At 33.4% G+C, this 13,201-nt stretch overlaps 1 protein-coding gene across 2 annotated transcripts in view; it reads left to right on the top strand.

Moving 5' to 3' along the window:
• The first annotated feature begins 270 nt into the window (after nucleotides 1-270).
• The window catches only part of LOC115889891 (proteoglycan 4), a 56,972-nt gene continuing 44,041 nt past the window's right edge, over nucleotides 271-13,201 (top strand). Inside the window, exons 1-2 of one of the 2 annotated variants that reach the window (XM_030909982.1) lie at nucleotides 271-421; nucleotides 1,173-2,037. In XM_030909982.1, the coding sequence (XP_030765842.1) occupies nucleotides 291-421; nucleotides 1,173-2,037 (996 nt within the window). In that variant the 5' untranslated portion in view covers nucleotides 271-290. Of the gene's footprint in view, nucleotides 422-1,130; nucleotides 2,038-13,201 lie in introns of both variants that reach the window. The other variant, XM_030909981.1, reaches the window with a different exon arrangement.

Below are 13,201 nucleotides of genomic sequence, written 5' to 3'. Positions count from 1 at the left end.
CTTGGGATAGTGGACGACACTTGATTTTCATGATATCCTTCACATCAACTTGATAAATTAAGTGTGTAGTGTGGACGTGTTTTCCGAAATAAAAATAACACGAAACGAGGCGCAAAGTTAGACGAGGAACACGAGGACCCACCAAACTATTTTACTTCGGTTAACCTTAGCTTATACACTTCCAGTAGTGTATAGTTTGCTTGATCCAAGCTTTCATTGATATCAAAAACTGTTTTAATTAATATTGTGTTTTTCTTTTTGCAGATAGGCTGCGATAGGCCGTTGGGCCGATGATTTCCGCAGGAGTAGAAGGACGATTGGCCTACATGACCTATTCGGAACCCTGGAGCCGGAACCCTCCCAAACATCAGCCAGAGGTGTTTCTCAGGCCAGCGCCCAAGTTACTGCCTCCAGCAGCCAGGTAACTATCTGATTGATCCAGCTTTTAAACCGTTTACTCCCACCATCCACTATTATTTTGAATACTGGGTGCGCTAAAAAGTCGTTCCGTTTCAGAATACCGTTTTTAACAAGATAATTGAGAAAATTATTAAATTTCTTAAAGGTACAGAACAGAATACAGATTAAAATATTTAAAATTAATATACAGGGTGGCCCGAACTGTATTCCGGAAACTTCGGCAGCATATTCTACAACTAAAAATAAGTAAAAAAGTTCGTAAATTGTATGTCCTAAAATGCTTAGTTTCGGAAATACAGGGTGTAAAAGTTTTATTTCTATTTCGATTTTTTCCAAATAATTTCGGAAGTAACGTCAATATTTGGATGAAAGCTGGTGTCTCGGAGTTTTTTGATATGAGAAATTTGATTTTGGTGTCAATATAACTCTTACTTGTAGAGGGCGCCACCTACATATTTTTTAACTGGTTTGAAGAGTAATAACTTTTCGCCCGTACCTGCATAAAACTACTGAGTAAAAAAATATAAATTTACGACTCTTTTTACGTAAAAATGGTCTCTAGGTAAAAATCGCTACGAGTAAAGGTTTTCGAAGATTTTCCGAATACAATTCGGACTACCCGAATACAATTCCGACTTTTTAGCGTGCCATTCATCACTAACCCGCACCGCCCATCACCGGCTTGACTTGCGTCTTTTTTCTTCCCTCAGATGTACAGAGGAACAACCGTTACCATTGTTTCTTCCTTACAGAAGCTATAATGGCGTCAGCGCAGGCGGTGGTACCCTCGCCGCAGCAGGAAACGGCGGAGTACCTGTCACCGCCACTTTCCCCAACGGCACACGCATCGCTCCGTCACGTCCCATCGGCAAGTACCCATCCCCGCCGCCCACAGCGCTGCCAGTCAACCTCGCCCAGCCCAAGGAAGAGCGCGAGGACCCCCTGTCACCCTATTCTCCTTATAGGATCTTTCCACATAGTCCCCAATACAGTCCGTTTCCTTATCCAGCATTGTGTCAGCAACCGCCGTATATGTTACGAACGCCGTCCTTTCCACCGACGCCGGTCAGTCCGCAGGAGACGTTTTCGCCGGGTACGCCGACGGCTAGCAGTACCAGCAACACGTTCATGTCACCCCCGGCAACTTTCAGTCCTCCCTCGACGATAGTGAAGCATCACAGTCCGCTGGTTAGGGAGAAACGAACGCCACCCACCCCGCAGAGTCCCAGCTTCAAAGTGCCGTCGGGAAAGGAAGGTTCGATGAAGCACCGGCTTCTGACCAGACCCGAGGACGCGATCGCGCGAAATGGTCCGCTGGACCTCCAAAAACCTCCGGCGGAAGGTCGGAAACGGTTGGGGGCGACCATGTCGCCGCCGAGGTCGCCCAAGCGAGCGCTCAACAACAACGCGGCGCCGGGGAACTTCCAGAAGGGTCAGATGATCCAGCTGGCCAATGGCGAGTTTAAGCGGATCGAGGAGATGCGCACGGAGGACTTTATCCAGTCGGCGGAGAAGAGTCCGGCGCTGCGATTGGCCGAGAGCACGGTGCTGAAGATCGAGGAGGGCAGGGAGGGTCACGTGACCGTCACGTTGGCGTACAATCAGCGGAGGGCGCAGGTGAGTCTTTTTGGTCGCATGGATCGGGATACGGGCTTGCTTATTCGGGAGGTTACGGTGGTTTGGAGATGACGGGACACTGAAACATGCATGCACACTTACATAAGGCTAATTCCATGTCTTATAAATTCTACACACACACAAATAAAAATATTGTCCACTGAATTAGTATATTGTTCAATATTACCATTTTACAATATTATAAAAATGAATTGCTTTTACGAAACTATTTCTTTCCATAACTATATCTAATGTAAATACAATTTTCATTAAGAGATTATCATTTATTAAATAACCAATATACCGCGTGGTGTATCGGCATTGGAAACATAGGAAATCCCATGCAAATGTTGAACTATCCAAATATTGGCCCCCCTATTAATTTTACAGCTAAAGCTTCATGTTTATGCTTCCGTTATCCGTTGATACGATGCCGATGCACAGTGGTTCCCAGATAGGTCATTACTTAGAAATATTAATTTCATGATTTTTTTGTTTGCATGAAACTGTTGCATTTGCATTTTTGTTTTCAATTTTTGCATGAAACTGTTGCTAATACTTTTCTTATATTCCCCTGTAAACGATACATAATAATTAACAAAATCAAGTAAGCCTAGTGTGGCGCTTTTTATTAGAAATGTCACATTTTTGCTACTGGTATCAAGCTGACATAACAGTTTCCAGATAACGCCAATTAATTACTTATTTTATTAAAATTGATAAAAGCTGTTGCCTTTTCTGTAATGGATGTTCGAAAAGAAGGTAAAAAGAACTGTTTTTTCTTTTTTGCACTTAATTAAACCTAAGTAATATTAGTTTATGGCAATTTATTTGAAGGTAACAAAAATAGTATTTTTAAATTTTTGCTTGTCACTCTTTAAGACTTTTAACTACTTTCCCTTTCAAATCTTCTTAAACGGCATGAAAATACTTGTTGCTTAAAGTATATTACATATAAATTAATTGCCACTGGCTGCCACGAATTGCCGCCGGATCTTATACCGGGTGGTTAAAGAATGACTTTTTGTCTTAAAATAAAAGTAACTTGTTTTTTCCTCTTCGTGTCAACTTATTTCGTGGACACACTGTATATCAATTGGCAATAAAATTGTATTTATAAAATGAAACAACTGTCTCTTTTATTTATCATTTAAAATAAATTTGACCTCTTCAATATGAAAAAACATGTACATATGTGCAAACATAATGTGTATACCTTTGCGAATAGTTAGAACATAAAATGCAAATCACACAAACTGGGCCCAATTTTTTTAATACATATTACATTAAGTTTTTTATATACATTTATTTAGCATTTGTTATCAATTTCTATTAAAAAAGGTGCAGTCAAGCTATATCTAGATATCTAACAGTTATGACCGCGCAGCTAATTAAGGAGAACCACTGTGCGATGGTCCGAGGGCGCGGCGCGGCGCTCTGATTAGTCAAAACGTTTTCGCGCCACTTTTCAACCGTAATTTTTTTACTTCAGCCCGTCAACGGAGAAAGATCGTATGATAACGGACGTTTTGACACTTTTTTGACAAATTTAATCTAATCTTAATAAAAATATAATAGTACACGAGCTAGCAACGTCGGGAAAACGAGAACTTTAAGAAAGCCAGTTCTTTAATATATCTTTTGCTATACTCTCCTGATCAAATTGCGGGCCGTCTGGCTGCCGATAGATTACTCGATTTACTACTGCGCATCATGTCTGTACAGGGTATCCCATTTTCGTGTGGTTTATAGGATTTCTCGTTTATGCGATACAATGATGCGATTTTCACATTACTCTGTTACTTTTTTATGAAACTAAATATGCTACACCTATGTTTGTCCTAACCTTCTTAGTTCCTGAAATATAGGGAGAATTTTTGATGCGCAGTAGTGGACAGATGTTGAATACAGATATGATGCGCAGTAGCGAACGCAACGTCTACCGGCAGCCAGACGGTTCGCACTCTGTTCAGGAGAGCATAGCAAAAGATATATTAAAGAACCAGCTTTCTTATAATTCTTCGAAATCTTTATGGAAATGAAAATATAAATGACACCAATTACAAGCAAATCGTACATCATTATATTTTTTTTAATCATAATTAGTTCTTGCCTTAGTGAGTGCAGTTTTTAATATATTGAATCTTATACCCAAATAAAAGAATGTAAGTTATAAATTAAAGTATGTCAAAAAAATAAGAACAACCTAACAAAAAGGTAAATCTTCGAGATGTATACGAAAACAAGAAGTATTGATTAAAATAAGTTATTTCTGCAAATTGTTAAGATCTTCTATAGAAACTGAAAATTCCATTAGCGTAACATCGTCAAATTAAATATGCCTTAATTAAAAAATGGAAGCATACCCAATAAGAATCTCTTAAGAAATTACCTACAGTCCGTAATTTGTATTGCTTCCATTTGATACGGCTGTATTGACGTAAATTAAAGACTATTTATTTCTGAAGACCAAATATTAATTCCTTCATTCCTCTAAAGAAGGGACATTTAATTGAATTACAAAAAAATGAGGTCTTAAAATATAAAAGCAATCCATGATAAAATAACCAGTTTTATTAAAAAAATGATTCTCTCTATATTTTAAATTATCAGAATCTTGCCTTTTAAAAATCGAAGGTTAATAGGATTTATTTTCAATACTCATTAAACGTAAATTATTGAATCGCAACTGGATTAAACGATTTCTCAATTCATTTTTAATCATATTTTGAAATAAATCATTATCGATAAGAAAATTCTCATCGCTTCTTATTGCGCCGTCCTCTTACGAAGTTAAGTGATTATAATGGTAATTGTAGCTTTGGAAACCGCAGTATGAAATATTTCCATAGGTGAACGATCAAAAATTCAAGAATCTTTCAGTTATAAGCAAGAACTAGTCTTATTACTACACTCAGATGCACAAAAAAACGCAACGGAAATATTTTTCGTCACCGGGTGCGTCTCAAAAGTGGCGCAACCCTATAACTTTTTATATTTTCGGATAAAAAAAAAACGAGATTTGGTATATTAGTATGACATAAATTAGGATTGGTTGACGTATTCAGTTGTTTTTGGTCACTTCCTGTTTCACCGAAAATGACTACAACTTTTGATTTTTAAATGGCATATCTTTGGTATTTTTTTACTTTATTCGATAGAAGATATAGATAGAGAATGGCATTTAAATGGTATTCACGGTATATTTTTATATATTATTTTTATTTATAGAAAATGACACTCAATGAATAGAATGAGATCATATGTCAACTTTAGACATTTTAGCTTTAAAAAAATTGTATTTTAAGTTTCAATCTAGAGTGCCATGGCTGTGTTAAACACACTAATGTTTAATCAAGAAGCCTTGGAAAAATAGATTTGCTCGTCTAATATTTTTCGTGTCTTGTCCTGGTGTCGTGTCGTGTCCGGTTAAAAGATGCAAAAATCGTATTTTATTCATATCTCAATTTTTTCAAATGGAACAAGGGTGGCTCATTAAGATATTTGGAAAAGGCATTTTTTTACAAATAATTTCGTACCACACACTTGGTATTTCGTGTAAAATTGTCGTTATGAATCCCATGATACAATTTCAATTAAACCATATCTGTACGAAAATGTCAAAAGTTGACATATTATGATATGTCATTCTATTCAAAATGTCATTTTCTATCGAATAAAGTAAAAAAATACCGAGGGTGTCATTCAAAAATCAAAAGCTGAATCTGAAGAAATAAAAGAGTTATAGAGGTGAGCCACTTTTGAGACGCATCCGGTATATTTTAATTTTTAGCCCTATTTTCATAGCCCTATTTTAATAATTTTTTTTAGCAAACTATACAGGGTTGTTCACCACATACGACACGGAGTATTGTAGCTAAACGATTAGATTTTTACAAATTGTAAGTTTTGGGTTCGTTGAAGGACTATTAGAGCTACAATTTAAAAATATTTTTACAAGATACAGAGTGTCCCAAATAAATAAAAATATCAAAGTTGTATTATTTCAAATGGAACACCCTGTATATTACATTTACATTTTTAGTTTCTACGATTAAAATAAAGGTAAATTTGATAAGGGTTTATTACACTTAAAACCTTACCGTTTTTGAAATATTTTCAATTTTGTGAAATTGCAGTCAAAATTTTAAGGCTTCATTTCTCCAAGGGTATAAAAGTTTTTAATACTAAATATTTACTGAAGTTTATTTATTGATCAGTTATTGTGTTGCAATAATAAAAATTATACTACCTTATACAGCGTGTCTAAAATTTTATTTTAAATAATTACTAGCTTTAAACGGCAATAACTTGTTTAATTTAAATGGAACACCCTGTATATTTTATGAGAATCAGATGCATAATTTAATTGTCTATCAAATTGTATTATACCATTTTTTACCTATAGCTTCAAGTTTCTGTAGAAAATGCATTTCCTTGTAATTTTAAATTCATTTATCAATATACCCATGGAATACTGACATTTTAGATTATTTTTAAAGATGTACCAAATTTTTAAAGAGTACAGACACTAATATTGTCGATATAGTTTGTTTATTTCATTAAAAAATAAAAAAAACTGTTTAAGTATTTGTTAGAGGACCAATTAATATGATTCCAGTATTCAAATTACATTAATTGATTGTTTGCGTTGATTAATAATAATTGCTCCAAAAACTAAAAAACTGAATTTTTATGTGTATTAGACAGTGTGGTAAAAAGTAACACCTTAAAAATTATATTTCATTTTTTGACAAGTGCTTATTTGTAACAACAGAGACATTCATTTTTATAACTTATTATTATATTGATTTCTGATTCAAATCCACATTTATTTAGAATAATTTATTCACGAACATAATTAAGTATGTAATTAATTAGTATTTGGGCGGAAATAATGGTGGTATATTTAATTAATGGTATACTCTTTTATGAAGATGTAAATAGTTTTCTTGTTGCATACAAATGGGCTAGTAATATTATCATTTTGTTAAAAGCCATAATATTACTAGCCTGTACATTTTGTACATTTGTTGCTTTAAAAACAAGCTAAAATGTCAATATTCCATGGGTATATTGATAAATGAAGTCAAAATTATAAGAAGATGCATTTTCTACGAAAACTTGAAGGGATAGGTAAAAAGTGGTATAATACAATTTGATAGACAATTAAATTATACATCTGATTCTCTTAAAATATACAGGGCGTTCCATTTAAATTTAACAAGTTATTGCCGTTTAAAGCTAGTAATTATTTAAAATAAGATTTTAGACACTCTGTATAAGGTAGTATAATTTTTATTATTGCAACACAATAACTGATCAATAAATAAACTTCAGTAAATATTTAGTATTAAAAACTTTGATACCCTTGGAGAAATGTAGCCTTAAAATTTTCACTACAACTTCACAAAATTGAAAATATTTCAAAAACGGTAAGGTTTAAGTGTGATAAACCTTAATAAAATTTACCTTTATTTCAATCGTAGAATCTAAAAATAGAATAATATACAGGGTGTTCCATTTAAAAAAAAACAACTATAGCATTTTTTACTTATTTTGGACACTCTGCATCTTGTAAAATTATTTCTAAATTGTAGCTCTAATAGTCCTTCAACGAACCCAAAACTTAAAATTAAATAAAAAAAGAATCGTTTAGCTACAATACTCCGTGTCCTATGTGGTGAACAACCCTGTATAAATATATCTACTTTAATCTATAAACTCAGTTTTTTTTACTCAAATTTAGTATATGGCTTATTATTATACAGGGTTAATCGAAGGGTTGTTTTATTTACCTTAAATTTAAAACACCTTATGCAATAAAAAAAAAGAAAATTTACTCACGATGTTATTGCACAAGGTGTTTCAAATTTAAGGTAAAAAACAACCGTTCGATTAACACTGGATAATAAGCTAAATACTAACGTTTATAATACACTGAGTTTACGAATTAAACTTGTTATATTTATACACAGTTTGATAAAAAATAATGAAAATAGGGCTAAAAATAAAAAAAATAACAATTTAAGCTTCATTGAGAATCTCGATTATTAGCGTAGAAGTTTGTTCCTTTAATTTTTTTTTACTTTTCCACTAATTATATTTCAAAATATGCAAGAAATGTAATTTTGGCTTTTGATTACCTTCCGTCAAGAGAAATTGTGGTTAGAAATCAAAAGTTGATAGTTTTTTAAGCTGAATATTGTGTTTTCTCTATGGATACAACTGACTAACGTAAGCTGTTGCTAGGTGTCATAATTTTTCAATATTTTCTAAACATACTATATATTCGTCGTAATATTTCTTTTCCAATCTAAGCCCAAACAACTACTCGATTGAGCTTTAACAAACCAGAAAAAAGCAGAGATATTAACCCGAGATTGAGTACCAGTAAAGAAGACATAAAAGTGCATGTTTCAGTGGCACGTAGCTACTACGTACCGCGCTGCCGTACTATCATCGGGAACGACAGACAGCCGACGACGACCAGGAATTAAAATGAAAACAATTAAAATTCCTCGTTGGCAACGCCGCTTTCCGTAATGGCCGCCGCGAACCCATTAACATCGCGTCGTCCGAGAGGAAAAAAGCGAATCATCTTCTCGAGAGAAAGAGTTTACGTATGTGTGCGTATGGTCAGCGACCTTGCCTCGGGTACTGGCCATCTTAAATTCGGCGGGTACCACACCGCGATCGTCGTCAAGTCGATGAGGTACTACACCCATAGACTTAAAATAAAATATAGACTACACTATTTACATTTCAACGCGGACAAACAACCTTTTTTGTACACATGTTTACTTCTGGATACAGTCGACCGAGCCTTCCTCATCCAGCCTATGTTGTCACGTCTTTAATATTATCAATATTTTTTTTCTTGTTATACACATATATTGAGATATTAATACTACAGTTTAATAAAGTAGGTTTTAATATTCCATAGATGTATTAAATAGTCCTTATACACTAAATTATAAGTCGGATACTGTTTAAAAAGGATAAGTTCTTTACAATATGACAACACCGATTAGAGGCGAGGGAGCCTATTCATTCATTTATTACCTTGTAGTACGTGTCGGACGTGTGCGGCAAAGCTTTGTTGCCGCTATCTCCCCGGCTGTATTACGCATTTTCTTAGCTTGTGGTCCTTAAGGGTTTATTTTATTGACTTTTTCTGTTCAAGAACTATAAAATATGGTTCGCCAGTGCCAAATTTGCAAGAAATTTGACATAAATAATCCATTTATGTCCTGAAACGACTTTTGACCGGTAGGCAACTCTCAATTTACCCATTAGGAGTCAGTGGCGTTGTTGTAGAAAGGCGCTTATTTAGATAATATTTTAGTAAAATGTAAAATCTGAATTTTTTCTCTCTTACATTACATTATTTACTTACTTACACTGTAACAAAATCATAATTATAACCCTGTTAATAATTAATAATGTTTTTATTAAAAATATATTCCGGTTTATTCTAAAATTATCTTCAGAATCTTAAATAACATACAAGAATTTTAAAATTATATTACATTGTGAAACAATATTTTTTAATATACCGGGTCGTCTCAAAAGTGGCTCACCCCTATAACTCTTTTATTTTTTCAGATAAAAAAAAAACAGATTTGTATGTTAGTAGGTATATGACATAAATTAGGATTTATTGACGTATTCAATTGTTTTTGGTCTCTTCCTGTTTCACCGAAATGATTACATCTTTTGATTTTTAAAGGCACCCTCGGTATATTGCTACTTTATTCGATAAAAAATGACACTCTGAATAGAATGACTTATCATATGTCAACTTTTGACATTGTCGCTTAAAAACATATCCTATTTTAAATTTCAATCCAGTTTTTTTCAATCCACTAAGTTTTAATCAAGGAGCCTTGGAAATATAGTTTTGATCGTCTAATAGGTTTCTGTGTCTTGTCTAGGCCGGTTAAAAGATGTACAAATCGTATTTTTAATCATACATATGTCAATTTTTTTCAAATGGAACAAGGGTACTCATTAGCATATTTGGAAAAAGCATTTTTTTATGAATATATTGATACCACACACTTGGTATTTCGAGTCAAATTGTCGTTATGAACCGCGTGTTACAATTACAATTAAACCATATGCGAAAATGTCAAAAGTTGACATATGATATTTCATTCTATTCAGAGTGTCATTTTCTATCGAATAAAGTAGAAATATACCGAGGGTGCCGTTTAAAAATTAAAAGTTATAGTCATTTCCGGTGACACAGGAAGTGACCAAAAACAATTGAATGCGTCAATCAATCCTAATTTATTTCATATACTAACATACTAAATCTTGTTTTTTTATTTGAAAATATAAAAAAATTATGGGGATGAGCCACTTTTGAGCCGCACCCGGTATAATAAAGACAGTACCGAGTTAAATAAATGTAGTTTTTATTTTATCCACTTCCTATCACCTTCCTTGCTTTAATGGAACAGATTTATGTTTTCTCTAATTTACATAATAAGACATCACTTAACTAGAAAAAAAATTACAACAATCATTTTTTTTTCTCTCCCTGTCGCCGATTCTATTATATCTGTGGAATAGATCCGGTTTTGATTAATATTAGGGGTTGTAAATGTTTGACTAAAATTAATAATTTATTATTAATTTCAAAAATTACGTAATTTCGATTATAAAATTTCTTCTATAACGTGTATTTTATTATGTTTATCCTTTTCGGACTCTAAGACGTTTTTTCTAAACTTTTATGTAAAAAACCTGTCCTAAATCTTAATAAAATATAAAAACGTTTAAATACGATATATTTTTAATTTAATTATAGCTTCATTAAAATAAAAAGTTACCCGGCTATGATACGGGAGTTCAGGTGTGTACTTGAAACGAAAGACAGTGTTGTGTTTCTCGGCAGAGTCGTCAGGGAACGACCGTTACGACAGAGACAACCTATCTATCGCTCGTGTCGCACTCGTTATAACCTAAAACAATAACACAACAATAACAAGACAGTGTCTGACCGCATGTTCCAGCTATTTATGAATGAGATGCTCAGTCTATATTTTATTTTAAGTCTATGGTACTACCATAAACATGTATAAAAGGTAGAATAACTATGCCTGTTTTGACCCAACATATACAAGCGAAATGTAAATAAACCGTTTGTTTATTTACAGTTTGATTTGATACAGCCTAAAATATTAGTATTTTTTTTATGATTCTCGACATTATTGGCGTAGTTTCAGGATATTCATAAAAACAGAGAAAAGTTTTAAATAAATAATCATCATCATTTCCAGCTTATTCAACCGGGTGTTAAGTTTAGCTTAGTTTTTCAGCTTATCCTTTATGGTGTAGCTACAGTTTATAAAATTAGTTAATATTTGATGGTGTAGCTTCGCTTACATATCTAGATATGATAATCTCTCTGTAATTGGGCGCATTGTTGTCTATTCTTGGCTATGCGAGTCCAAGTTAAGCCTGCTAATTTCCTAATATCATGGTCCCATCTCAGGTTTGGTCTTCTTCTAGGTCTCTTAATTCCTCGTAGGTATCATAGCTAGATATTCTGTGGTATCATGTTGTAATTTTTGTGGTCCATCTGTTTGTCAGTCCTTCTCCCCAGAGTCTTACCTGGGTCTTTCATCGTTTCCACTGTATTTTTTACCGTCTTTCTTTGTTATTCCCAGCATATTTAGTTTCATCGGGCTTTGAGTGACCTGCAGTTCCCTTATGATAGGTCATGTCTGGTAGTACATACTTATGGCTTGTGCTGATGGAATGTTTTCTTCCTTAGATAAAGTGGTATTCTATATTTTAATACGATTGGAGTTTTTTCCATACGTACTATATTGATTTCTGTTAGTAGAGATCCTCAGCTATACAGGGTGTCATTGAAATGGTGTAAAAAAATCGGGGGGTGATAATACTCCTAAAAATAGTAAAAAAAGTTCCTATAAGTATAGGGCCAAAAATGCATATTAAGGGAGTTAGGGGCACTGAAAGGGTGAATTTAAAAAACGCTTGTTTTAAAATTGTAGGCTTAAAAAACGAGATAAAATTTCGAAAAAAAATCCTCTACATAAAAAATCTACTGAAAAATTATTTGGAAAAGCGGAACGGGTGGTTTTTTCAAGGATAGGGGTTTTTTCGTGAATAACTTTTTTGAGGTTATTTTTTTTTGCAACGTGGGTTTATTTTTTAAAACTACATACTTTTTCCTACAAAAAAGATACTCTTGTTGCACATCGCCCAGAGCGATGGTTTTCGAGAAAATTGACGACAAAGAGTTTGCTCTGATGGGTTGCTAACTGGTTAATCATCATAAACTTATGAAAGTTATGGCGGTTCAAAAGTAACCAAGTAGTTTAAATAAAGTTTAGTTAGTTAGTTCAAATAATTAATTGAAACATCAAAATTTCATGACTTTCAAAACATCTTATTGCTTTAAAAAACAAAATAATCCAATTACCAAAATTCCTTATTAAAATAATGCATTCCTTAATTCATTCATAGTAAATGTTCAAAGTGACCACCATTCATTTCAATGTAGACATCTGATCTTCTTCTCCACGATCTGCGTAGATACCCTGTGGAATATTTTGGTGTTGTCCGAATTTGATTGGAACAATCAATAATGCGTTGCCGTAGTTGCTTTTCAGTATTAATCGGCACTGAGCAAACCAAATTTTTTTAAAATCAAAAAAGTTTATTTCGTTTTTAAAGCAATAAGATGTTTTAAAAATCATGAAATTTAGATTTTCCAATTAATTATTTAATAACTACTTGGTTACTTTTGAACCGCCATAACTTTGATAAGTTTAGGTTGATTAACCAGTTAGCAACCCATCAGAGCAATCTCTTTGCTTTCAATTTTCTCGAAAACCATCGCTCTGGGCGATGTGCAACAAGAGTACCTTTTTTGTAGGAAAAAGTATGTAGTTTTTAAAAAATGAACCCGCGTTGCAAAAAAAATAACCTCAAAAAAGTTATTCACGAAATAACCCCCTACCCTAGCAAAAACTACCCTTTCCGCTTTTCCAAATAATTTTTCAGTACCACCATTTGATTTAGGATCAAAATTTATGACAGAGAATTTTTTTTCGAAGTCTTAGCTCGTTTTTTAAGCCTACAATTTCAAAACAACCGTTTTTTAAATTCACCTTTTCCGTGC

Source organism: Sitophilus oryzae, unplaced genomic scaffold (genome assembly GCF_002938485.1).
Source record: "Sitophilus oryzae breed Bouriz unplaced genomic scaffold, Soryzae_2.0 scaffold_857_pilon_pilon, whole genome shotgun sequence".
Lineage (NCBI taxonomy): Eukaryota > Metazoa > Arthropoda > Insecta > Coleoptera > Curculionidae > Sitophilus > Sitophilus oryzae.
This window is presented reverse-complemented; position numbering and strand designations above follow the sequence as displayed.